Here is a 25,235-nt window from a genome sequence, read left to right as displayed (position 1 = left end):
ATTACATTCAACAAATTCATTTGCGAGAAAATGTTTTGTGACATGACCAAGATCTTTTTATTGGTCAACTTTTATCACAGCAGCTGAAAGGCACTGATATATTGCACTTTTACTGATTATGTTAGATGGATGTCCCCTGGGCACTTGATTGCGACCAGTGTTGATCCGGATCAAATTTATTGATCGTGATCAATAACGGTTGCTGCTACATGGTCCAAACTAAAATGTACCACACTTTGCACTGACGTCTGTCAAATCGTGATCGTCTTGATTCTATAAGGGCCTGATTGCAATTAAAGCTAACCGTGTAGCAACAACTCATTGAAATCGAGCCTAATCCAGCTCGGCCCTGATCGTGAACGAAAGTGCCCGTGTATTAGATTCCCTTCTAGATCAATTTTTTGGCAGGCAAAACAGATGGCAGGCAGTTTTTCACATATATTCAGAGCTCTCAAATTAACGTGGACTCCTGGCAAGATAAAGCAGGTTCCAGTGGTGACCTTGTCTTTTCTTTAGGCCCTTTTTTTATTGTAGGTTCGGCCCCAGTATTCTGATGGAAAAGCAATGTTGCATGGATTTATTACACTTGTACCCTACAGACAGAGAGGCATGGGCCACTATTCTGCAGCAATACCAATTTCAATACTAATTACTCTTGTTTGTGAGCGGACTGAACAACTCTCCACCTGCGTTATTAGTTCACTACGCTGGCCGTGTACGGTAGGCAACACCAGTGGCGTAAAATGAAGCAGGCGGCATTGCAACAAAATCGCAACCATGGTGATCGTCTACATTTACAATAGCAATAATTGCTACAGGAAAATTTCAGAACATTATTCAAAGTTGGTACAGTAACATGTTAAGAGCTTTCCATTCCACCAGATGAAATATCTGCAGGGTGCTTCAACAATACTATTGCCCATTTAAGGACAGTGAATAATTGGTTGCGCATAAAATTTTTGCAGGGGTTCTTAGAAATAAAAATGGTTGGGGTTTCACATTCTGAAACCACAATACGATCATGAAGGACGCCACAGCAGGTCTCTGAAAATTTTACCCATTTGAGGTTTTTGAGAGTGCACCTAAAACTCAGTACACCAGGCTTTATTGAAATGTGACTGCCCCGGCCAGGATTCGAACCCGCGACCTTTGTGTCAGCATTGAAGCACCATATTCACTAGACCACCACGACAAGTTTTCACAGATTCCTTGCACCTAGGAAGGAGATTTACTGTTTCACATTCAGTGCATGTGATCTCATGCATAAAAACTTGCTATGCACAGCTCAAACTGTACATGACTGATGACAGCTGTAGAAGCGCCTAGAGGCGACTTACACATCTGTCTCACTCTTGCTCTCAATGCCGGTGTACTGGCTGTTGTAATCTTCCTCATCGTCGTCATCATCTAAAAGACTCAAGTTACTGAATTCTAAATCATCAAGGTTAGGCATTTCAAGCTCCCCGCCAGTCAAGTCGTGGGTAACGACCATTGGTCTGTGTAACTGTGCCGCTGCAGAGGTGGCAACTGAGTTGCCTGCTCTATCTCTGGCGCTGCTCTCGCTGGATTGCTGTGCTAGGCTCTGAGTCACACCGAGTATAGAAACTATGGGCAACTGGTTCTCTGGCGATGACATGGGTGGCTCTGTCATCACTGGAGGACAGGCTTCCGGGACAACTTCCTTTTCCACAGCTGCAGGAGGAGACATCGAAGGCAGCACAGCACGCGGTGGGAATGTGGGTGACATCTTGGGGCTGCAAACAGCATATATTTAAAAGACAATGCAGCTTAACGGTGACTAAGTCAGACTCTTTTGCAATGAACATGATCAATCGATCGATTTGCTCAGTGGGTTCTGAAAGAGCACTGTTCATAAGACACACACTGTCCACACCGCAGTATAATGAATGCATGGATATTTATTAAGACCTTCTTAAGTGATTGTGGGCCTGCCAGTTGAATCTTACAAACAACTACAGTATTGTGACAAATAACCCAATATAATGCCAATATAACACACACAGATGTTATACGTGCAATGTACCACATATATGATGTCGCCAATATTTGACTCGCGATGGGAACTTGCGGGGCTTAGCTACAAAATCGTCTCCACAGACCTCTTATGAGAGACGACTGCTTCCGAGCATTGTTGAACCCCATAAAGATCGAGTGCTGTGTCTCATGCGAGTAACCTCTCGCCACCAGAGCAGTGCCGCTGTGTGACCAGTGCCACTTCTCATATGGTGGCAAGTATGCCAACTATGCCGAAGGTAACAGGTGCCATGAGGCGAAAACAACTTTACATGGGATGTGAGTACCCTTACAGCTTGCACGAGGCGTTCTGTATTTATGAACTTCATTGGCTGACCAGCCAAGTTACCATCATGATGTAACACCTTGGCTATAAAAAAAATGCATTGGAATTAAAGCACGCATTAAAAAGCAACAGATGGTCAGAATTATGTGCAGGTTTTCACCGTGACTTTCTAACATCTTTGAAGCGTAAGAAATTCACAGGTTATTTCTATCGTTTGCAAAAGAGGACATGACTAGGCTTGATTCACACTGTCGTCGAACATGTTGTCACATCACCCTCACAGTGTCGGTGTTAGTAATGAGACAGTGGTTTCTTGCTGCTTTCTCTTAAAGGAAATGGGACACCGAGGATGGCATCTATGTTGGCCAGCATCAGTGGCATGTTACTTTCTAATGTGCAATTGACTAGAAAACATCTATCTCGTGACAGACATCAATGTGCTGATAACAACAAGGTGTTTAACTGTGCGAATCGCACTTTTCTCGGCAATTCAAAGTTAGGCCAATGTCACCACTTTCGTTTTACCAGCAGTTTAGGCCGTCGCATAATTTTTGCTTAAACACATGCGAAGGGATAACACACGTCAGAAATAGGCACTTGCCTCGCTGCAGCTGCGTTGGTTGGGGTGGTGGACAGAGGAGTGACGGGTGTCAGGAAAGTGGGCTTTGTGGCCTGGCCCTGCCGAATATCATACCACCTCTGTAGGTCGAAAGGGGATGGACTTCCAGATTGACTGGGAGGCATCAGTGTGCCCTGAGAAAGCCCTGCAAAAACACGACATTTTATATCGGTGACCACTCTGTGGCTAAAGATATCGTCGCTTTACAGCATGCTACTGAGTGAGATCCTGGCAAACACAAACAAGTGTATGGTAGCTTAGATTTTTACAAGCAGCCGATTACATGCTAATAAAGGTATAAAGCAAGTGTTGCACCTCAATTAAATGCGTAGTACCTGTATTCAATAGAAAGCCTGGAAATCATCAAAGTCATGATATAGCTAAAGGCAGTGCCTCAATATTTTATGTTAAATTGGCTTGAGCCTGTCAGGCTTCACTGATGCAAGTGTTCCCTGCATTTCATTTTGATTTTCTTTCATTACTACCTGAAATGAGGAGTGGTCCATCATCTCATAATTATTACAAGTCAATGTGCGCATTGTGTGAAATGTAATCGGAAGTGCTAGTGAGGGAGACAATAACAATGCGAACAGAAGAAAAAAAATCATGCTTATGAGCTCACAAAAGGAATCTGCCCTGTCATATGGAGAGCGAGATTGTCAAGATAGAAAAGGATGCTGACACAACACACGCAAGTGGTTTGATCATTACTCTTTCACATGCTGGCACTTACTTCGAACTGCTTCATTCGGATTTTCCTTAAACTGCTGAAGCACCTGCAAGTGTAAGGCAACCCCGTTAATAAATAATCGCAATATTAAATAGGAAAGAATATTTCTTTGTTTTTTGTCACTTTCCAACCCACTTTTCTCTGTGGCAATATGATATTCACCTGTTCCATCTCTGGCCTGTCCTTCCTGTCATAGCTCGAGCACTTCTGGCCCAGATGTATGAGCAGACTGAATATGACTTGGTTTTCGTCACCAGCATTTGTGTCTCTTAGGCTGTCCAGCTGGTTGCTCTGTGCACAGTCTTGGACCGTTTCAATCTGTAAACGATGAGATACATAAAAGTTTCACTAAGGAGTCTTGATTTGCGAAATAGTATTGACGTTAGCAGGTGACAACCTGAAACAAACAAGGCCGTGGCTGTTTTTCAATCCTCAATAGTATACAGCTATGATGAGGGGTGATAATATGACACATGAAAGGGGCACAGTGACAGATAAACAGCACAATAAAGATGTGCACTAAAGAAAGGAAAGATGTAATGCGCACTGACTTCAAAAAGTAAGACAGGTATACCACACATCTCTCCTGAATAAGTCTTGAAGTCTGCATGTGTTATGTTTTTCCTTTTCAGTACAGTCTATGACTTTTGCTGTGGATGTTTATCTGTGCATTATGCTAAGTGATGAGTGAGGTCTACAGAAAATGGCACAGAAACTTTTTTTTCGCCAAACATTCATGCAAGCACGTTTTCCATGAAAATTGTCGTAAATCTTTATCATTGAGCTGAGGACGTTTGCTTGGTTTTCATTGGTACTTATAAAAAGCACCAACGCAGAGACATTGTGAAAAGCTGAGCATGCAAAGAAATGGACAGAGACTGCTCGTCTTACTATTCTTAGCAGAGCACTGCATCAATTTGGTGGAAAAGAAAAACGGTCAGGCCTGCGCAGAGAGCACAGCACAGTCACAGTGAAAGCTGGAAAAGTGGCATTTCTAGAACATGTTGTAAGCTCTCTCGGGGCTGATAATACAAGAAAACTTGCGAGGTACCCACCACGTCATAAATCGTAATTTTCGTCACGTTGTGAGGCACCACTACGCCTTATTCGTCATTTTGCGGGGAAGCGAGGTACCGATTATTTGCAAGGCATTGTGCGTGCCTTGTTGATGCGGTGACTGGTGGCAATGAAGAACTATAGCTAGGCTATTTGCAATTGGTTGGAAGCATTCAATGACCCACTAGTTGCGTAATTTGTATTGTGTGACGCCTGGTTACACATTTCACGTAGAATTATGCCTAGTTGTTACTTACACTTCTACCTTGCTATATTACATATCCTAACGCCATTCCTCGCCTGACATGATGCCTATATAGGGTGTTTTCGTGAAGGAGCATTAGCATGGCTCTGTGGTAGAATGCTGGGCTGCCAGGGAGAGGACCTAGGTTAGAATCCAATTCGATTCTGGATATTTTTTCTTGTGTCATTTCTCTCACACGATCGTAGTTACGGACACCGGTGGTGGCGGACAACCACGTGCCAAAAACGATCCTTGTTGTGAACTCCAAACAGCTTTTGCTATAAAAAGAAGCACAATAACTTGCCAGTGTTCGGGTCTTGCGTCGCCTGTCATAAACATGCTTACTGGTCGCAAGCTCTAGAAGTACCTGAAAAAAAAAAAAAAAAGAATGGTCAGGCGCACAGATTAGTTATTAATGCCATTGTTAAGTATTAATGCAATTATTATTGCAATTATTAATGCCATTAATGCCGAGAGAAATTGTTTGATACTGCCTCTGATTAGCCATGATACCGCCTTTAATATACCATGTTTGTGCGCTGTTCCCCTGATAAGGGTGAACATTTTCAAGCTCTATTTTCACGAATAAGCCAAGCAACATCTTGACAAGCGGCTTGCTCACAATTCCGTAGCTGTAGATGTCCACCTTGGTTGAAAGCTGCCTACTCTTCAGGTACTCGTGAGGAAGGTAGTATCTGGTGCCATGAACATGGGACACCACTACCATGGACTTATCCGCTTCAGGTCCACATCTAGTCAAGCCAAAGTCTCCTATCTTCGGCTCCAAGTTGGCGTCAAGAAGAATGTTTGCACTAAAATGTGAAAAAGAAAAGTGAATGTAACAAGTTATACTGGCTTTATTCAGTTGTCTAAAAAACATGTACCTACATATTGCTGAAGTGGTTGTGAAGTCTTTTAATATGTATAAATGCGTTGCATTATAGTGCCTTGAGATACTTGATAATTACACATGCACTCAAACCTTATTATAACAAAGTTGCATCTTACAGCAAAATAAGTTCATTATATCCGGAAATTTGTTATAAAGGTATATTTCAAACACTATCTATTGCAAAACTAGTATTCTTAATTTCTTTGGTTAAAACTGATATTTCGTTATATCCAGAATAGTTATACTGAGGTTTGAGTGTGTCTAATCCTGGTGTTTTAAGAGCCATAACAGATCTGATTTTATGTGAAGCACACTGTAGTATGGGACTCCAAATTAATTATCATTGCCTGACATACTTGAACATGCAGAGAGCATATAAGTATTTCGTCCTTGTCGATATGTGGCTACGGCATGTGAAATTCTATCTAACAACTTTGTACTTAGCAGCGCTACAAAAGATCCACTAAGCTGCAACTGTGGGTTACTGCCTAGATAAACGTGAAGACAAAATGAAAGAGCTCGTTAAATTACTGGTCAGTAAGAGGATACTTTGCTCAAATTACTGCTGTACAAAACAGCAAAATGGGACTGATTGCAGGTGTCACTTACTCATTTTAAGCAAAGATGAAAGGTACAGTGATCAAAAGTAAGAATATGGTTCAGCTTATGAGACCTCTTCCAGCATGTTATAAATTGTGAATACATGAATAAAATTTCAGATGACTTAAAAATACCATCACATAAAGCCTTGCGGCAATAATCTGGTGGGTTCCTGCTATTCCACGTTTACGATAACTAAACCATGTCTATCTAGCCCACCTGCCTTAGCATTCTTCCACTCAGACATTGCTCTGTAGGTTTCTTTTAAAAGCACACACGACACCGCCCTGGAAAGCTCTCAACACAATTTCCTGTTAATATGTAATACGTAATGTGATAATGCAATCACTGATGTCTCGCACCTTTTTATATCACCGTGAATGAGGGGCTTGCCATCAACCAGATTAGTGTGGAGAAAATAGAGACCACGTGCGACACCCTTGGCAACTGTTGCTCGTTGCGTCCAGTTTAGACTTGGTGTATTGTGCTGAACACAAGAAAAAGAAATGGGCAGTGCAAGACGTACAGTTTCAGCAGAGCACTCATGGGCAGAAAAATTTTCAGGTTTTCTTATAGCCCTCCACCAGAGGACATGAGCAGCAATGCATAACTTTCGGGATCTGACCAATTTACTATAAGTGGGTTGACAAAGACAGCCAAGCATAACGAATGTCACAGTACTGTATTCATATTTTTGCTCAAGTGCCCTTAGCATAACCACAAGAAACGCATAGTTCAAACACTCTATGTTTTCAGGTTCAAGAAGTGATGTTTGTCAAAGCAATACAGTATCGTTAAATAAGTTATAAATTGCACTACAAATACAACACAATTTAGTAAATTAAGCTTACAACAGTCAATGGCCATATTTGCCATACAAAGTGCACTGATCTCAGTGATCATTTAGTATTAATGTCTGGGCAACATCTCTCTCAATAAACATGCAAAGGCACACAAACCTTGCAACGAAGCCTGTCTTCAAGAGAGCCGTTTGGCATAAACTGGTAGACAATGCAGGGTTCTGGTCCATCATGAGAGACGCCATAGAGGGGTAGAATGTTGTCGATGCGGCAGCTGTGTTAATGTCATGGCATGTCAGACAGTGCTGCCAGAACTTTGCAGAATTCTTACATAACAAAAACTAGACCCCCAAGACACGTACGCGAAGTGGGGTCCGCTAGGTTGGCAAACTCGCTTTCACTTGCGAGTGCACCGACTCGTACACACTTCATACTCACTTCACAGACATGATATCGAGGGTTATTAAGCAGTGAATTGAAGCGATTATGCACATATTGCTGACTTATAATGGGGTCTACTGCTAAAGGGCACAAGCATGCTTTGGTACTAGCTGGGGTTGTGAGAACATCAACTGCCCAGGTTCTGTTGCAGCATCAGCTGTTTTGCCAGTGGCTACAGAGTACACTTTGATTGTGCCGTGTGCTTAGACATTCACACTTAACATGGGGGCTGGTGGCTTTCAATGTATATACATACCTTTGTAGCACATTCATCTCGGTCAGCGCCTGCTTGAAGCTCTGCTGCTGTAGTATGTTGCCATCTTTTTCTTTCTGTACAAAACAAGTCCATTCATACTGTAATTATATTCAAACACTGCAAGCACGTAGTACTGAACCAGCTTGCAGTCATAGTTTTTACAAGCAATGTCAGTAACTGCAACAACCTCATGTTTGCTGGCTTTGAATGCTTTTTTTTTTTTGAAGTGCTGGTAATATCAGACAGATGTGCCTACACTGTGTCAGCACTGTATCTGAAGCTCATAAGACTCTTTATTCTATAACTTTTCTTAACATATTTGCTTGCAAAGCTTTAAAGCTAGGTGTATGACTTCTAGCAACGTATCGATTTTAGTATTTCTTTACACCAATGAGCTGAATGTACTTTTACGTAGACTGTCCACAGAGCCCAGTGTCTTATCTAGGAATGGCATAGGTAAACTGACTTTGAGGTCTGTTTGCTGTCTGGGCTGGTATAGGCACATCAACATTAAAGACCACGAAGTCATTAAACCTAGAGCTATCAGCACTGCAACAGTTCCTAGTACCACAGACTTCCATCTGTCAAACATATCAAGTCTAATCCTTTCGCATACTCAGTCTTGCCATAATTATCCTAAAGAATACAGAAAATGTAATTACCACATGTAACCTTTTAACAGCTACTACAGTGTCCTTCCAACAACCCTTGTATACTGTTCCAAAGCCTCCCTTCCCAAGAATCTTGCTATCACTGAAGCCCTCCGTGGCTTTCTTTAGTTCCTCGTAAGGTATTGTATTCACAGCAGTCTTCGGTTCGATTGGTTCTGAAAAGTAGTAACACTCGTTATGCGCGATGCACATGTGCGAGACTTGTAGACAAATTGTACAGGCAAAAGCACATATTCAGGAGGAGCACACACTCACGAATGCTGCATATGTTGAATCGAATTTCTAGTGAATGTTAAAAAACCAACATGCCTGCGGGAAATGCGCAGCACAGTCACAGCGAAAGTTGGAATGGCGACCTTTCTATAATCTGTTTTAAATTCTCATGGGGCAGCTAATACAAGTAAACCTGCTAGGTATCCACTATGCCATTAATCATAATATTAACTTTTGTTAAGTAAGGAAGCACCACCTATTATGTCATTTTACATCATTCTGCTGACAAGTGAGGTACCTGTTACACATCTGTGAAGCATTAGGTGCGCTTTGTTGATGCTGTGACTGATTACAATGAAGAATTACAGCTGAGCATTTTGTGATGAGAGGGAAGCTTCAAACCACACAATTGTTGTGCACTTCACATTGTGTGTGACATTTGGTTTTATTTTACTCTTCTACCAAGCTATATTAATACATACCTAATTGCCTGACATAATGCATGTATAGAGTCTTTTTCCACAGGAGTGGGTCGGTGGTATAATACACAACTGCCACACAGAGGGCCGGCATTCAAATCCCCTTCGATTGTAGCTATTTTCTTTCTCATTTATTTCTTTTTTCTTTTTCATTTTGCACGATGGTGGTCATGATCACTGATTATCGTGGCGAACAACTAAGGCACTATTGTGATTTTGTAAGAGCTTTTGCTGTAAAACTAGTTACCTTTAAACAAGCTGTTACAAGCTAATTTCGCGTACTTATGAAAGCACACTACATTACACAAAGGCGAAGCCTGTATTTACTTATCACATTGTTCATATCACAATAAACTTGTTTCTCTATTAAACACTGCACAAATCTAATATTCGTGCAAATTGGTTTGAGCAACATGAACGATTCTTTAAGTAGATAATGTTTATATTGTTAACAAGAGCTAAGCATCAAAGCATCCCACTTACCCTTTGCGGCAGCGCATGCCCCTCCTTGCCTGTTGGACTTTCCTTCTACACTTTGAGGTTTTTCAGAGCCAACATTTTGCACTTTTTCTTCTGGACTGCCTGGTTTCGGCTCTTCACATGGTTGGAACTTTGAAAGCTGGGGGTATAGATTATTCCCATTGGCATAGCAGTTGTTGCTGACCGAAGGAAATGTGCCATGAGGAACTTGCAAAGGGCTTCTGCTACCCTGCCCTGGCCTGAAATTGTTAATGTATAATTCATGCACAGTTATATGCATCATGAAATGCTTTCAGCAGTTACAATAAACCATATTTAACCCATTGAGGGTAAATTTTTTCTGTGAAATGCATCTCAAAAATAAAATGTGTAGTTTTTATAGCTGAATTAAATTCTTCAGATGAATATTTAAGAAAAAAAGTGTATAAAGTGTTTTTGAACGACTGCAAAATAACAAAAAAATAGTTTGTGCATTCACATACATTGTTTTTTCATCAGTAACAGCAAGATATATTCTTAAAATAACCGAGACCACTGTTAATAAAATTATGCACTGCTATAAACGTCAGTGCAGTTCATAGACATACAAAAATCAGTGCATGAAACAGTGTCAAGTAGAAACACGAAGGGAGGACAGGCACTTTTTGTCTAGTTAGCATCGTCTCGCCACGCACGCCTTTGAAATGTCACTCGCTCATCAACACACCTAAATCTTAACTCATAAGTAACACCTCATATTATGGGATGACATTTACTGAACCTATTCTGATTCGCCAGTCGAGCCGTGATTCAGAAGAAATGCTGTTAGACTCGCATTTGTAGCTGAGAAACCGGTGCGCACTTCCATAGCCCAAGCAAACTGCGTGAGCTAAAAAGAAAATTTTGTATGGTAGTGACTGCCTCCAAAGAGCAATGATAAGTCCGAAACCTAAAATAATCGTAAGTCTTATCGCCAACAAAAGGGAAGAGATTAAGTCCGTGAAACAGGAAACACAACCAAAGTGGCGTTGTTTGTGCCAGTCAAGGCCTGCACAGAAACAAGCATAATCACATGCCGAGGAGCAAGAAAGCTTCTAAACCAGAAAGCCATCAGTTTTTTGCAGGTGCAGTAAGCTTGAACCGACTGAAGGACAAAACCAAATCTAGGTGGCGCACCCGTGTGATAGAGCATAAAAAAAAAAAAAAACCAAGAGGCATCGGTGCTAGAAAAAATGTAATGTATTCCCGCAATGTAGCAAGCAAAAGAAAAAAAAAAGAATGAAAAAAAGTGAAAAGAAGACGCGCGTTTTGAACATACAGGCAATGACATATATGTACATATATGTACATCTCTGACTGTCAAAGGGTTAAGGTGGCGGTCCCACTCCAGTGGCAAGAGCTCGACATTTTAGTCGTTGTTTACTGGCTCACTGTGCTTGCTCTGCTCAATGGAAGAATATGAGTTCTATTGCATTAGAAAGTTTACGTTCTCCGCTTTCTAATGACAACTAGTATTTTCGCCTAGTCTGGAGTGTTATTTCATGGCAATTAAAACAGTGTGAGCAAAAAACAGCATTTTTGCTGTACAAGCCTCCGTTGTACTGCCAGTGCAGCAAAACTGTCCAACATAACGAAATGAAATTTGCTGAGCCTTTTAACGAAGCGTTATGCAAGGTTTATATGAAGAGATATTGCCAGTAAAGCAATTAGAAATTGATGCACGCTCTAATAAAAATGGGCAAAAGAATGAAAGTTTATGAGTAAATAACTTTTTTTCTATTTTGTGCAGAACAACAATATTGAATGGGTTTCTAGGCTACAGTGTACATTATGTGTACGCGAAGTTGTTTTGTGTTCTGATGAACAGTTCTTGAATTATTACTCCTTCAATACGGCAATTTATGGCGCTACTTGGTCAGGCATTACCGACGAAGAGACAAAACTATCCAAGCTGAAACTCTGAAATCTTCAATAATAAATCAGCAAGCCTTTCCCTAGGTTTCTATGAAGAGAAAGTTGTCGTAAGTTAATTAGAAAATTTGTAGGACAGCAGTGAATTTAGCTCATTTTTCTGCTTGCCAGGTTCGTGCAAATTTCCTTTTTTTGTCTTTTGTAGGCTAATTCACAACAAGTATTGCACATTAGCAGGACCATGTAGTGTCTTGTAATCACCAGTACTCACTAACTTTACGAAGCGGTGCTTGAAACAAAAGATTTTTCAAAAATAATAAAGCTCGCAAACACTTTTTGACGGTGGCGCCATCTGTCAAAAAAAAACATCAAGTTGTTTCACGTCAGTTCCGACGTTCGTCAAAAGTGGCGCTTCTAAACATAACTAAGCCGCCAAAACACGGATGGACTTCTTTAGACTTCAGTGGCTAAATCTCTGCTTTTCAAATGCTTCGAATGAAACTTCGTCGCAATGCATGAACATCTCTGGAAGAAGAGTTGTCTCAGTTGTTCATTTTATAAAGGCCATACAAGAACTCGGCAACCATCGCTGCGCCAGTCCACATGGTGGGTTCTTTGAACTGCAGACAGAGCGTAGAGTAGGCTTCTGGTCAGAATATACATTCAAGTGCAATGGATGCGCCGAAAACAGGAAGGTCACCACTGATCCTGTAGCGGAGCCAACACCCCTAACAGAAAAGACGGCACTAGGCGTCAATGATGCTGCAGTGTGGGGTTTTATGAGCATAGGTTCTGGACACTCGCACCTAGAAGAGGCAATGTCCGTCATGGAAATTCCTGCAATGAGCAAGGGATCATTCCTGCGGCGAGAGGAAAGCAGTGGCAAGGTAAGAGACACATTTTGCTATACTGTATATACATCAAGACATCGATGAATCACCCAGTATCCGAGTATTTTAATTCACAAGGTGCCTTATAAGCGCAACTTTTCCTCTATACTTTTGAGTGAACCACTTGCTGAATTCTGTAAGGTGGCTACAGTGCTGTTCAGGAGAATACCTGCGTAGACCCATTCAAATGTCCACGCAGAAAACGGTGAAAAGCGGTGCGAGGAGGATAGTCTCGCATGGATACAGTACTTGTGCAGCGGTAAAAACTTAGAAAGACGCCGACAAAATGAAGAAATATTTAGGTGCGTCACCGCAAATATATCTTCATTCATATTAGTCGGCGCCTTTGAAAGCTTTCAGGGATGGTTTGTCTCGATCAAACGAATCGTGAGTAAGCTTCCGTTTCATGCACTCGGTTAGGGAGTCGATGTCATTTTGCGCTTCAATACTATTCGCGGCTGCTAGGGCACCACTTACAAACGAGTAATTTTCATTGAAATGACAACACTGTAGCAATTTTTTAGTACCCTGCAAAATGTGGTGCTTAGAGGCGAATGTAGCCGCCAAAGGTAACTTGAGACATAGCTGAAAGCTCTGCCGTCTTTTTTTCTTGTTTTTCAGTTGTGGAAGGTAGCCCTCCTGAAGGAAATGACTGAGGCTGGCGAACAAGAGAAAAGGCTCGCAGAGGCTGCAGGAGACTTCTGCGAGGATGGCAGTACCCCATGGATCACCGTAGTTGTGGATCGCGGTTGGTCCCACAGGAGTCATGGCCACAGGTACTCTGCCAACTCAGGCCTGGCTGTCATCGTAGGAAAGCGCACGCAAAAGCTGCTTTACTTGGGCGTGAGAAACAAGCTGTGCAGCACTTGCGAATATTATTCCAAGAAAGGCCAGACGAAAGAGCACACATGCTACAGAAACTGGAGTCAAAGCTCTGGCGCCATGGAGGCCGATATTCTTGTGGAAGGGTTCCAAAGAAGCACTGAAATGCATGGTGTGCAGTATCGCACTTTCATTGGCGACGGAGACTCGTCAGTATACTACCAGCTTCAGACTAAAGTAGAATATGGCCGTTTCATAAAGAAAAACGAACTGTGCGCCAATCATGTGGTCAAGTGCTATACTTCTCGACTTTATAGCATCGCTAAGGAAAGCAAGGGCACTCGCTCGTTGCTGTCGGCTCCTAGAATCAAGCGAATTAAGAATGGAGCTCGGAAGGCAGTGAGCCACTACGCCAAAATTCTGCGCGATTGCAATGGCTGCACAGAAGACCTGAAAAAAGAAAAATCACGACTTATTCAAGAGCTAGCTTCAGACCTCAGGAATGGGCTGCTACATGTTTTTGGAAGTCACGATGGCTGCAAAAGCTACTTTTGCAATGGAAGCAAGGCAGATAACGTGTATCAAGCAGTTCCTAAAATACAACAAGTGAAGCTGATGTCTGCAGCCAACATGATTGCGGACAAAGCAGACCGTCTCATCACAGATGACACGAGCAATCTTGCTGAAGCCATTATGTCCCTTGTGGCTAAATTTTCTGGAGGAAAGCAGATAAATCGTTGCCAGAAGGGCTCCTATGAGCATCGCTGTCAAGGTGCGGGGCTTCATTTTCAACTGGGACCTGAATGGCACGTGAAAGCAAGCAAGGCTGTCACTTGCACAAGCCCAGCTGCAACCCTAAAGAAATACACGCAGAGGAGATTCGAAATGAAAAGGCAGACGATGTCACGCAAAAGGCGGCTATTTGAGGAGAGCGGCCACCGTGAGCGCAGATACGGCAATCACGCAGCCAGCAATTCGGCACCCCATTATGGACCAAGTTGTCAAAAGCCAGACATGTCGGCTGCCGTATTGTCTGCGAACACAGAAAGGCAGCTGCAGGACCTACAGGTGGATGACAGCAAGCGAGCAAGCATCGAAGAAGAGACGCGTGGGCAAGCCAGCAGTCCCGAATGGCACGAGCAAAGAAGGCTCCGCCTCACCGCCTCCAATTTTTATGCTGTCTGCACAAGGAAAGACAGCACTCCTTGTGATGCGCTGGTGAAGCGGCTCCTTCAACCCAAAGGCTTCACAACCGCCGCAACAGAGCACGGGAAGCAACACGAAAGTGTTGCACCCCAACTGTATGCAACAGAAAAAGAAACGGTTGTTCAGCCATGTGGGCTTTTTATTGACCTGAAACACGGGTTTTTGGCAGCTGCCCCGGATGGGCTGGTTGGAACAGACCGAATTGTGGAAGTCAAATGCCCGTTGAAGTACAAGGAACATGAACCACTGGAAGCAGAAAGAAACTTCTCGGAGAAAAAACAAAGAGATGGCGCTCCGGTTCTCTCTATGTTGCACAGCTATTTTTATCAAGTGCAGGGCCAGCTGCACATCACCGGCGGATTATCTGTGACTTTGTAGTGTACACCACAAAAGGTATACACGTGCAGGAAATACGCAGGAATGATGCTTTCTGGAGAGCGAAAATGGAACCATTTCTTTTGCACTTCTACAAGGACTGCATCCTTCCAGAGATTGTAGACTCCAGACTTGCTCGGTCCATGGACGTGCGCCGTCCGGAGTGGAACAGACTTGCCATTGAGGCTAAGGAGAAAACGAAGAATGGAGAAGCACCAAAGGCCAAAAGAGCCAAGTACAAGAAGGACTAAATATGCCTGTAAGTAACTGAGCTTGCAACGGTATAAAGCGGAATATAAGCGGTGATCTTCCCTTCGCGCCTTATCAAAATATGAGTGGTAACTATCTTTCCGTGTCGCTGCGTTTCCTTGTGTCAGCTATTCCGAGTGTGATTTGTTTGGGATCAACTTGCTGTGATAGCATTGAAACAAATTCACTTTCTAGACCAGCCTAACTCGTTGCTGTTCATAGGACGGAGCAATTTGTATTGATGCCCGAGAAACACCGTTCCTAAGGACATTTTTTTAACGTTTTATCTGAGCTCCTGAAAAAGTAGCTCTCCCTGCGCCTGTCATGTTGTAATTTATTTGAAGCATATTGTGAGAAATGTCGCGGAACTGATGGTACAACCACTGCACTATGTTTATGCAGTGATTCTAACAACATCGAAATATAAGCCCATTCTAGAAAAAAGCATTATTTCAGCAGTTCGTATCATGTTTGTGTGTTTACAGGGAATAGGAGCAGCGGACGCCAACGCAAGACACTCGTGCCCGGTGTTACAACCGTGCATGGCAGTGCGCCGTTTCCTAAGACGGCGAAAAAGGATGCGGCGATATCCACCACCTCTAGCAGAAGCAAAAAAGCCAGAAAAAAAAAAAAACGGTCCTTGTCAGGATCAACCTTCTCGATGCTTCGGTGGAGATTTCGCACTGAATGCGTTCTTCGTTCAACTGCCGTCTCTCTCTGTGTTCTGTTTTATTTATCTCTTACTTTACGTTGCTGCTATCTAGACAGCTGAAAATAATGCACATTGCCCAATGTTGCCCGACTTTGCCATTAGCAGCCAACCTGCGGGATGAAATTATAATTTTAGTACAAGAACAATCGCTTCCGTGTGCCTTATTGGACAGCCTCTTGGAAAAGCTGAGCTAGTTTTCGGGTGTCGACTCTAGGTCTGTACAGATAGGTTGGGTTTCGCTGAGAAAGAGCCCTTACGCATTTTATTATTCAATACTCCCAAAAGGACGCAATTCGCATCTGTGTTACGACTTGCGCTCTTCGGTGCGGTGCTAGGAGGACTCGTTTTATAGATGAAAAAATTGTCTCTCATATGTTTCGCTAAAGCTGAGCAGCGCATTCGTGTATACGCCTTGTGCACCGCCTATAGAGGCGCCACTGATAGCCACCTGCGCCCCATACATCTGTTTACAGCTGCGCCCCATACATCTGTTTTGGGATGCATGAGGCTCATAGTGTTCTCGCTAGCAAAAAGGCAAAGCCCTTCTGTCGTTCATGCATACAAAATCACCATTTTTGGCTCACTGCAAGGCATGGAAAAGGGGCTTTGTGTAATGATAGCCAGGAAGTAGTGGAAAGGAGCTTCCTGGGTAGCTTCTGAATGTAGCGACATAAGTATCAAGTGGACCATGCGCGACACCCACACTACATTCATAGTCGAACCAAAGCTGCTGACAGTGGAGAAATCTATAATTACTATGCACGTGCACAAGGTCCACATTCAGTGGCCCTGAATACCAGCAGTGTTGGGTCGCGTTCCAGGCGACCCAACACTGCTGGTATTCAGGGCCACTGAAGAACTTCCTCGAGAACTACTCTTTTTCTACTCTTTTTCTTTCTACTCTTTTTTAGCGAGGAAGAGAAAGAGTCGGTTCAGAAACCAAACCATTAATTCCAGCAACCCTTGCGGCAGCACGGTTCAGCGCCGTTCTATTGTAAATAGTTATACGTTACCAGGAGAGAGAGAGACACCTCTTTTCCGGACAGTTGCACGGGAGTACAAAGGCTCCTCCGGTCCGTGCCTTTTTTTGTTGGTGTTGTTGTTATTGGGGAGTGGGGGGGGGGGGGGGCGTCATGCACATTTGAAACGTTTCAAAGGAGATATGGGAGCAGCAGCACCCCCGAAAAGAATGGATTAGTTCCAGCAGGAACAGGCTCTTCGCCACTGCATGCTATGACCGCGGAGAGTGCATTTTCCTCCCTTTTTTCCAAACGTGACTTAGTGGCGTCTTCTGGTGGCTCAAGCAGAAACTACTCGCAAGATGGCGACGGTGGTACCGTCACCTTAAAGGGCCAGTAAACAAAGTCGTGATACAAAACTTCTGATGGAGAAATAACTGCACACTCGTACGATGTGAACATGCTCCTGCAAGAACTTTCTCAATAAATGCTGTAATAAGGAACTTTACAGCATAGAACAACTCACTTTGGCTGGTTTCAGTTTTATCCCTGGGCCATCCCAACCTTCTCTGTAGTGGAGAAGTGTACGCATAGCCCTATATTGTGATTACGCCCACTAAAGCAAAGTAACAAGATGTCAGAGATTACATCATCAGCACACAACTAACAACCGAGTAAGGCTTTCCCCACGTGTCGTTAGTGTCATAGCAGCACAGGGAGAAAGCATGGTGCAGGGGGTATGAGGCACTGGCGGGGTATACCCTCTTCCCCTTGCAGGAAAGTCTTGAAACACCTCTTCATCTTGGAGGCCTTCGTTCTGGCAATACCGTTTGTCCCGGCAATTTCAGGGCTTTACAAAACAACAAAGGGCAGCACAGAAAAATGAAGAATGTGGAATGTGTGGCCAAAACTGCACTATCAAAGGGCCAAGGTGCTGTTTAATGGTGCAAAGGACCAATTAATGAAGTTGGTGCTGCATAATGTTGCCCATAGGCAGGGTTACGTCACTTCGCGAGCGAGGATGATTGGACAGGTGCAGAAGGGCACGGGAGAGACTTCTCAAAATGGAGTGGCTGTGAGGTGTGAAATACTGATATTGCAAAATGTGATCACTACGGCTTTCTGCACGTGTTAGTGAGCTTGTTTGGAAGGTGTAAAAAAAAAAATGAAATCTGTTCACTGACCCTCGAAGTGCTGTTTTTTTCTCAAAGTTCAGTTTACCATGTATTGCATATTTATGTTGCCAGTACAGTTTGACCTGAAGCCATTTAGAAGGGGAAATATCACTTTACCCACATTTATCTATCACAACATACTATCGGGAACAGTACTCACAGTCCGGAGTACACCATCTTCACCTTGGAGCTGTTCACCTTGGCTTGAGAGTTCCCTTTGTCCATGTTCATGTGGCAGTCGTCGGGGTAAAAGTTCTTGCTATAAGCAGCGCCGCCCATCATTGACTGCAATGAAGATGCACATTGTACGGAGGCACTTCTTCAGCAAATCAAAGGCAGACCTTTCATGCCTGTATCATAATACATATACGCAAGCTGCTAGGATTGTAAACTTTGGGGTAAAGAGCAATTAAATCTGGTTTCCTGGAATTGTATGCTAGAATTTTCAACATGGCAAAAATTTATTGAGAAAATGCTTTTAAAACAGTTAGTGGTATAAATGTAGCAAAAGGCCATCGTTTAGAAAACATATGCTTGAGCTCAAACATGAAGGCTATGCTGGAAGCAAGATTAGGCGTATCTACTTACAAAGTAGTAATGTGACACTGAAACAGGCTCCTATAAGCATTAAGTTATCGCGAAAATGACAACAGTCAGTACGGCACAGATTCACGGTGACTTCAAGGGACTCTGAAACGGTCTTTTGAACTTTTGTCAGCGTTTAGGCTAGAGCATCATCAAACCATTTGCACCGCAAATTCAGTGACACGCCATGTGCGAAGGTGGCTAAGGAACAATTATATCACACCCTCCTTCTCACCTTTGCCTTGCCTCCTCAACTCATGAGGCACGCTGGCAATCGCAGAGCTCTCATGAGCGGGCTTGACGATTTGAGCATTTACCAGTCTAGACCTCCGAGATGGCACACCGACAGGTTGCATGCAGTCTCGGAGGTCATCACATAATGCGCCCGGCAGCACGCACGCCGTCTGGTAGCAGACACAAAGATCGTGGACACTGGAGTGGTTCATATCTGCTCCGACAGGTGCCAACACCATATAAGCCAATCTTACTTTTGTGCATTTTACAGCCCATGACAGCCAATCATATCAGCGGTCACAGTGACATGGCTGCTGATGTGCTCTGGCATCGTCAAGTGGCCAGAGCATGTCGCCATGTAAATGGGTGGTTGAAAACACGTTTGACGGCGTGACAACAATCTGCATTGATCTGCAGCACTTCGTAGCTTCGAAGTGTTGTAATAAATTACAGTTTACGCAGAGAGCTCAAATCGATCTCTGAATAACCTTCGGGACTTGGTATACCAGCCCAATGTCTTTGTACAAAATTGCCAAAACCGTTTCAGGGCCCCTTTCACAATAGTTAAACATGCTCAGCAAATGAAGCACAGCTTGAAGCATATAAAGAATTTTGTGGTAACCACATCATGGCCACCTTTTGTTGCACTTGTGCATATGAATTAGTTTTTCTCATTGTATTTTGTTACATAAGAAAGTGTTTAAGTGACTATAAATATGATTGCCTTTCATCAAGAATTAACAGTAAACTACAAGTAATTATAATAATATATGGGGCCTTACGTTAAAAAACTAGAACGTGATTATCAGAAAAGCTCTAACGGTAGGCTCTGGAAAATTTTGATCATCTGGTGTTCTTTAATGTGCACCGACATCGCACAGTACATGGGCCTCTCGCCTTCACCAAAATGTGACCACAATAGTTGCGATTGAACTCGTGATCAACAAAGCGAAAAACAGCGAGAAAACACAAGAGAGTGAAAGACACAGACAAAGCGGACTCTTTCTAATTGGTCTCTTTCACAGTCTTGTGTTCTGGCGCTATTTTTTGCTTCGTTTTTTGCTTCGTTGATCATGTACTGACCGACCCAAATAAGCACTTTAATATTGAACTCGCGACTTTCGGGTGAGCAGCCGAGCACTATAACCACTGCTCAACCACACCAGACAGTAAACTACAAGTTCTCACAGGTTCGGTCTCTGCCGGCGGCAAGTTGTCTCTTCATTCGCTTTGCTTTCTTTACACCTAAACCACAGTTATTATAAGACATTTGAAACAGTACAATTAACATTCCCTGTGCCTTCCTTCACTTTCCTATCTGCTGATTTTCATTAAAAGTTCTTATTAATGTAAGTAACACATTTTCATTGGCTTCAGTGAAAGTGCACAAGTTTGCAATTTCGCAGACGAGCTGACCATAACCAAGAGCTCAAAGCAGTTCACACTGATAACAAAGGACTTTCATGACAGAAGAATCAAACTTCTTTCATACATCAGGTGGCGGTGCAGTGCCCTTGAGCATCGGAGATGAGTGAAGGTACATGTTGCTGCTGCTGCTCAGAAGTGCGCTATCCAACTGGGTCTTTTCCTCTCTATCCAGGAGGTAATGGTACTTTGGGCTTACTGTCAAAGAGCACACATACGCTAAGGTGAAATAAAACTTTATCAAATATGCACCATAAATAATTGTACAATTAGTTCTTATGCATTTAATTTATTCTGATGAGACAGATTAGATATGCCGGATGCTTCAGTAAAAGCTTTCAGTCATCTGGATGATACAGTAGAGATGAAGAGGCTAGTTTGTCAGTAAATGAGCATGACATATAGCATGATCAAACTGAACTTCTTTGATAACTAACAATTTGTGCTACATTTATTGATTGATTTAGGCAAAGTTGTCATTCAAAGCTGGTATACATTTTAAGTATTACAGGGTTAGCAACTGTGCTGAGGTCTCTCCACTGACCTGCACTGAAGTGCTTGATTGTTGTAAGACAAAAACTGTGGGACAAAAGTATGCAAAACACTGATTTTGGTGTTTTGGGACAAAAGTATGGAAAACACTGATTTTGGTGTTTAAAATGTTATGTCACATTTTGTATTTCTGGCTATCCACGAGTGCCGTGAATAATCCCATTGAAAATTCTGTCCCACATGGATGTGGTTGGCCTGCCATCCTGTTTGTGCAACTCTTCAAATTGGTGTGTAGTTCAACCAGATCTTGGGAGTACTTATGAATGCTGTTGATGAGTGTACAATCCGTATTCTTCTAATCTAGTGTGTGCTGTTGAGCTTCTTTCCCTTTTTATTGGAAATGGCACTCTTCGGGATTGCACCCAGTTTGTGGCATATCCGTTTGTTTATAATCTCACATCGTTCCCTTGTATTATGTTCTAACTTTTATCATCGAATAATTCACGACTTAATGACTACAGCTTTGAGCACTGAAATAATGCTGTCCAAGAACCAGACTCACCAAAGTCCACGATTATGAGCATTGCCTGCATGTGCCTCATTTTGTATAAAAAAACAAACAGCTGATTCACCGTGCCATTTTTTTCACCCCACTTGTGCAAAAGTTCGTCGGTTGGGCTTTCTTTTCTTAGGATGGCTTGTTCCATAAGGCTCATGCTTATTTGGTCCATGTGCATAAAGTTGAAACCTGCAACAGGACGTAAATATATACCTCTGTGACTTGTAACACGTGTGCATAGTGTAAACTAAAGCTTCCAAGGCCACAGAACGATGCTAGGTGGGCAGCGGTGCTACAAAACTCAGTTGCGTTACGATGCTAAAGCAAAATAAAGAAAAATACTTAATTTCTGTAACATTACAGAAACAGTGGCATGAGCAACAGGCATGAGGGAGGCTCCTGCTACATGCACAGATTTGGCTGCATTGGACAGATTATGTGCACCAGTACAAAAATGTAGAACATTACAATCTTATAATACAAAAGAATGGCAATATCAGTACACATGCAGCAATAATACATTAATGCAAAAGTTGAACACAATGCCCAATTCGCATTACTATCTTAGATAACCTGAATAAAATCACATCAATACACATTGCACAAAGAAATATTAGTATATTAAGCAGAAAAAAAATTTGAATTGGGAAAATCAAATGTGAAATCATAACTATAAACATCAGCAGCTTTTGGGTCATTAAGCTGCTTGAACAATGTTATGCAAAATGTCATTGATAAATATGAAGCGAGTATCACTAGCACTTCAGTAATAGCACACTTGAGAACATATGTAGAATTCAAAGAAAGTCTGCTATATTCAGTGTTGTTTTGATTAACAATGACTTAACAATTGTCTTATGTTGTGAATAGTGAATTTGCGATTCTGACTTATGTGCATCAAACAGTTTATTAACTTTTTTTTTTGTCGTAACAATTTAAAGTAGTAGATCTGGGAGGCATTTAGTAGGTCATATTTCATAAGGGTTCTGCACTCATATGTTGTAGCTACCCTTGATAATTTTCAAAAAATCTCTGCATCCTTTTTCGTAATACGAGTTTCTTATAATTCTGGTTATATGTAGTGCCCCATACTAGTGTGGTATATAGCACGAAAACTTGGAGTAAAATAAAGAATAACATAGCACTTTTTTTTAACCACATGGGTACAGTACTGCATATTTCGAAGAAACAACCTGTAATTTTGCTCCGATCGACCGTAAGGTTAATAACACAAGTATTCAATGAGATACCTATTTTAAACCACACTAGAAATTTGTGTGTTTGCACATGTTCCAGTTCAGCTTTCAGAAAGTTCAATGCAGTTTTACAACTACGTGGTTTATCGATTCGAGCAAATAATATATACCTCATTTTTTTGGCGTTCAGTTGCAGCTGGTTAAAAAGAAATAAGTTTGATAGTCGATCTAAATGTGTATTTGCTGAACTTGCAAAATTAGCTGTCAACTTGAGTCACCTCTTGAGTCGCCCAGGAAGGAAAGTTCGAAGCATCTCCGAAGACAGCTGTCGAACCCCGCGCAATGGTTTCTATGCCTCTAAAATTAGCCAAGCTTACAGTGGACCAAAATAAGGGATTGCGCGACCTATGTCAAAATGATATGCAATACACGCGACTATATATCACTGTTTTGTTGTCGGACGCACTTGTTAAGCAGGCAAAATTCTGGCGTGGCAGGCTTTCTACAAGAGCTGTCGATTGAACCACTTGGATGGGTTTATCGGATCGATCAAAATAATCTACACGGGAGGCGGTTTCGCATGCAGCGACCACTGCAACAGCGTCAACACATGCTGTGGCGACGTTACAAAGCGGACAATGTCTGCTTACCCAGTTCCTTCCAGCGTCCGCCGGCGTCTAACAGTCTGCACAGCTTGTTCCGCTGAGCGTAGGGCAGCTCGTATATGTATTTCACCTGTTGACTACTCGCGCACGCCATACCGCGCTTGGCGGAGCTCAGCGAGCGATGGGAACTCATCGGCGCGTACGGCAACAGCTGTCACAACAGCTGCACGCAACAGTTGTGATCGCGGCGGTTTTTGGCGCTTAATCCATCCGATCCATGGGAGAGGATGACACTGCCACGGCGCTTATGAATGTCACAGTTTCGTTGTCAGATCCCTGTGTCACGCACGCTAGTTGCGAAACATAGTGAAACGCCTCGGGGCGCAGATAGGCGCAGATAACTTTCAGACGTGTTCTCTTATTTCCGTCCGTACTTTCCCCGTTGAAAAGTTTCAGCCAAGGTAGCCAGAGGAATGCCCCGTGCCGGCCGTTTTTAGCCCGCATTTGGCGGGCGGAGCGCTTAGCTGCCACGTGACACCACGACGTTGTTCTGTGCAGGGGCGTAGCCAGGGAGTGGCACACAAATACCGCCCCCCCCCCCTCCGGATATATATACATTTTCCATGGGTTAGGGCATGTGCTGGCGTGGGTCGAGGGGGCAAGTGCCCCTTTGCACCCCCCCCCCCCCTGCCGACGCTCATAATCGGTGGTACTACGATTCGCAAGTGATTTGCTTGATGTATTGAGCATTCAATTTTGACCAAAGCCTGCGAATAACTAGCTTACCCCTACTATGTGCTTGCACTAGACAGCGGCTTGTTATAAGATTAAACACACACATGCACACAAGAATCAACTAGGGGTGTGCGAGTGTGCGAATACTTCTAATAACGTTCTATTTGATTCGGTACTTGAAGAGGTCATATTCGGAATGCCGAACCTCATAATAACATTCGTTATGTTTACTCATGAATAGTGTTTAATATTTTCCAGTTTTATTTAATAGCTATTGAAAAGTGCCACCTTGAATGCTGTAGTCCGTTCTGTATCTCAGCCTGCACTTACAAAATAGTTTTAAAGGTGAACATTTTTCACAGAAAACTGTCTTAACTGTCACACTAATAACATAGACTCTCCGGTCAACTTATAGTCCAAAGCTTCTATTCAAATAAAACGTGAAAACTGTAAACTGACCTGACATTCCTACCACATCTCAGTCCTATAGTTCTGGGAATCAGCAAGCAGTTAACTATCCAGGGTGCTGGGGAAGAAAGGCATTCAGGTGGCGCACAAACCTGTCTCAACAATTGGGCGATTCTTGCCGCGACCAAAAAACGGACTGAGGTTAGAAAGGTTTCCCGGGCTGGTCTACGAAATTCCATGCATAGGCAGTCACTCCACTTACATTGGTGAGACAAAAAACTTTCCCAAGGATACATTGAAACAACATGCGTAGCTTTAACGCAACATGAAACCCTTTTGCAGAACATAGCAAAAAGATGAACCACCGCATCAGTTTCGACGACGCCTGGGTCGTCGAAATGGAGGGTAGCCACACAAAAAGACAGTTCCTAGAGTCCTGGCATATCCAACAACATCGGGACGTGTTAACCGCTCGCCTGGAACCTTACCCAGTGTATATGTGCACGGTCTACAGAACCAGTGGAAAAAACACCGCAGTAACAACAAAGGCGGAAAGAAGGATGATGGAGAAGGCGACACCATCAAGAAAAATGACTAGCGGTAGAGCCAGCCAAACAGTCAGCCCTGAAAAAGGGACCGAACCGGTCTTTAAACGTCGGGTCAGTTTACAGTTTTCAAGTTCTGTTTAATTAGAAACTTTGGACTATAAGTGACTGAAGAGTTTATGTTATTAGTATGAAATACAGGCCTGTTTCAGTTTATAAAAAAGTGACCTTTGTACTAGTTAAAGCTAATCTTAATGCGCCTTTGTTAAAACATAAATGTTTTTTCCGAATAAACTGTTGTAATAATATATTATTCAATGGTTTCGAAAATGGTTACATTAACAGTGCAGGGTGGCCTTGAAGAGAGTGCCT

The 25,235-nt window shown here is 42.8% G+C and overlaps 1 protein-coding gene across 2 annotated transcripts; it reads right to left on the bottom strand.

The window, feature by feature from the left end:
* Positions 1-1,060: 1,060 nt before the first annotated feature.
* Positions 1,061-23,501, bottom strand: LOC142817728 (serine/threonine-protein kinase pelle-like). Of its 2 annotated transcripts, none has more exons than XM_075895215.1 (15): positions 23,221-23,501; positions 21,378-21,563; positions 20,391-20,521; positions 18,240-18,364; positions 9,805-10,040; positions 8,621-8,784; positions 7,959-8,032; positions 7,421-7,535; positions 6,824-6,948; positions 5,592-5,781; positions 5,274-5,336; positions 3,832-3,987; positions 3,673-3,715; positions 2,922-3,084; positions 1,061-1,754 (listed from the first exon to the last, which is right to left on the bottom strand). In XM_075895215.1, exons 1-15 carry the CDS (start codon positions 23,366-23,368, stop codon positions 1,334-1,336), a joined length of 2,340 nt encoding a protein of 779 aa, XP_075751330.1. In that variant the 5' UTR covers positions 23,369-23,501; the 3' UTR covers positions 1,061-1,333. The 2 variants fall into 2 exon arrangements, with proteins under 2 accessions (XP_075751330.1, XP_075751331.1); XM_075895216.1 differs by lacking the exon at positions 23,221-23,501 and adding an exon at positions 22,741-22,759.
* Positions 23,502-25,235: the final 1,734 nt, after the last annotated feature.

The sequence above is a fragment of the Rhipicephalus microplus genome, chromosome 5 (genome assembly GCF_043290135.1).
Source record: "Rhipicephalus microplus isolate Deutch F79 chromosome 5, USDA_Rmic, whole genome shotgun sequence".
NCBI classification, from domain to species: domain Eukaryota; kingdom Metazoa; phylum Arthropoda; class Arachnida; order Ixodida; family Ixodidae; genus Rhipicephalus; species Rhipicephalus microplus.
Note: the sequence above shows the minus strand (reverse complement) of the source record. Positions and strands in the feature narration are given on the sequence as shown.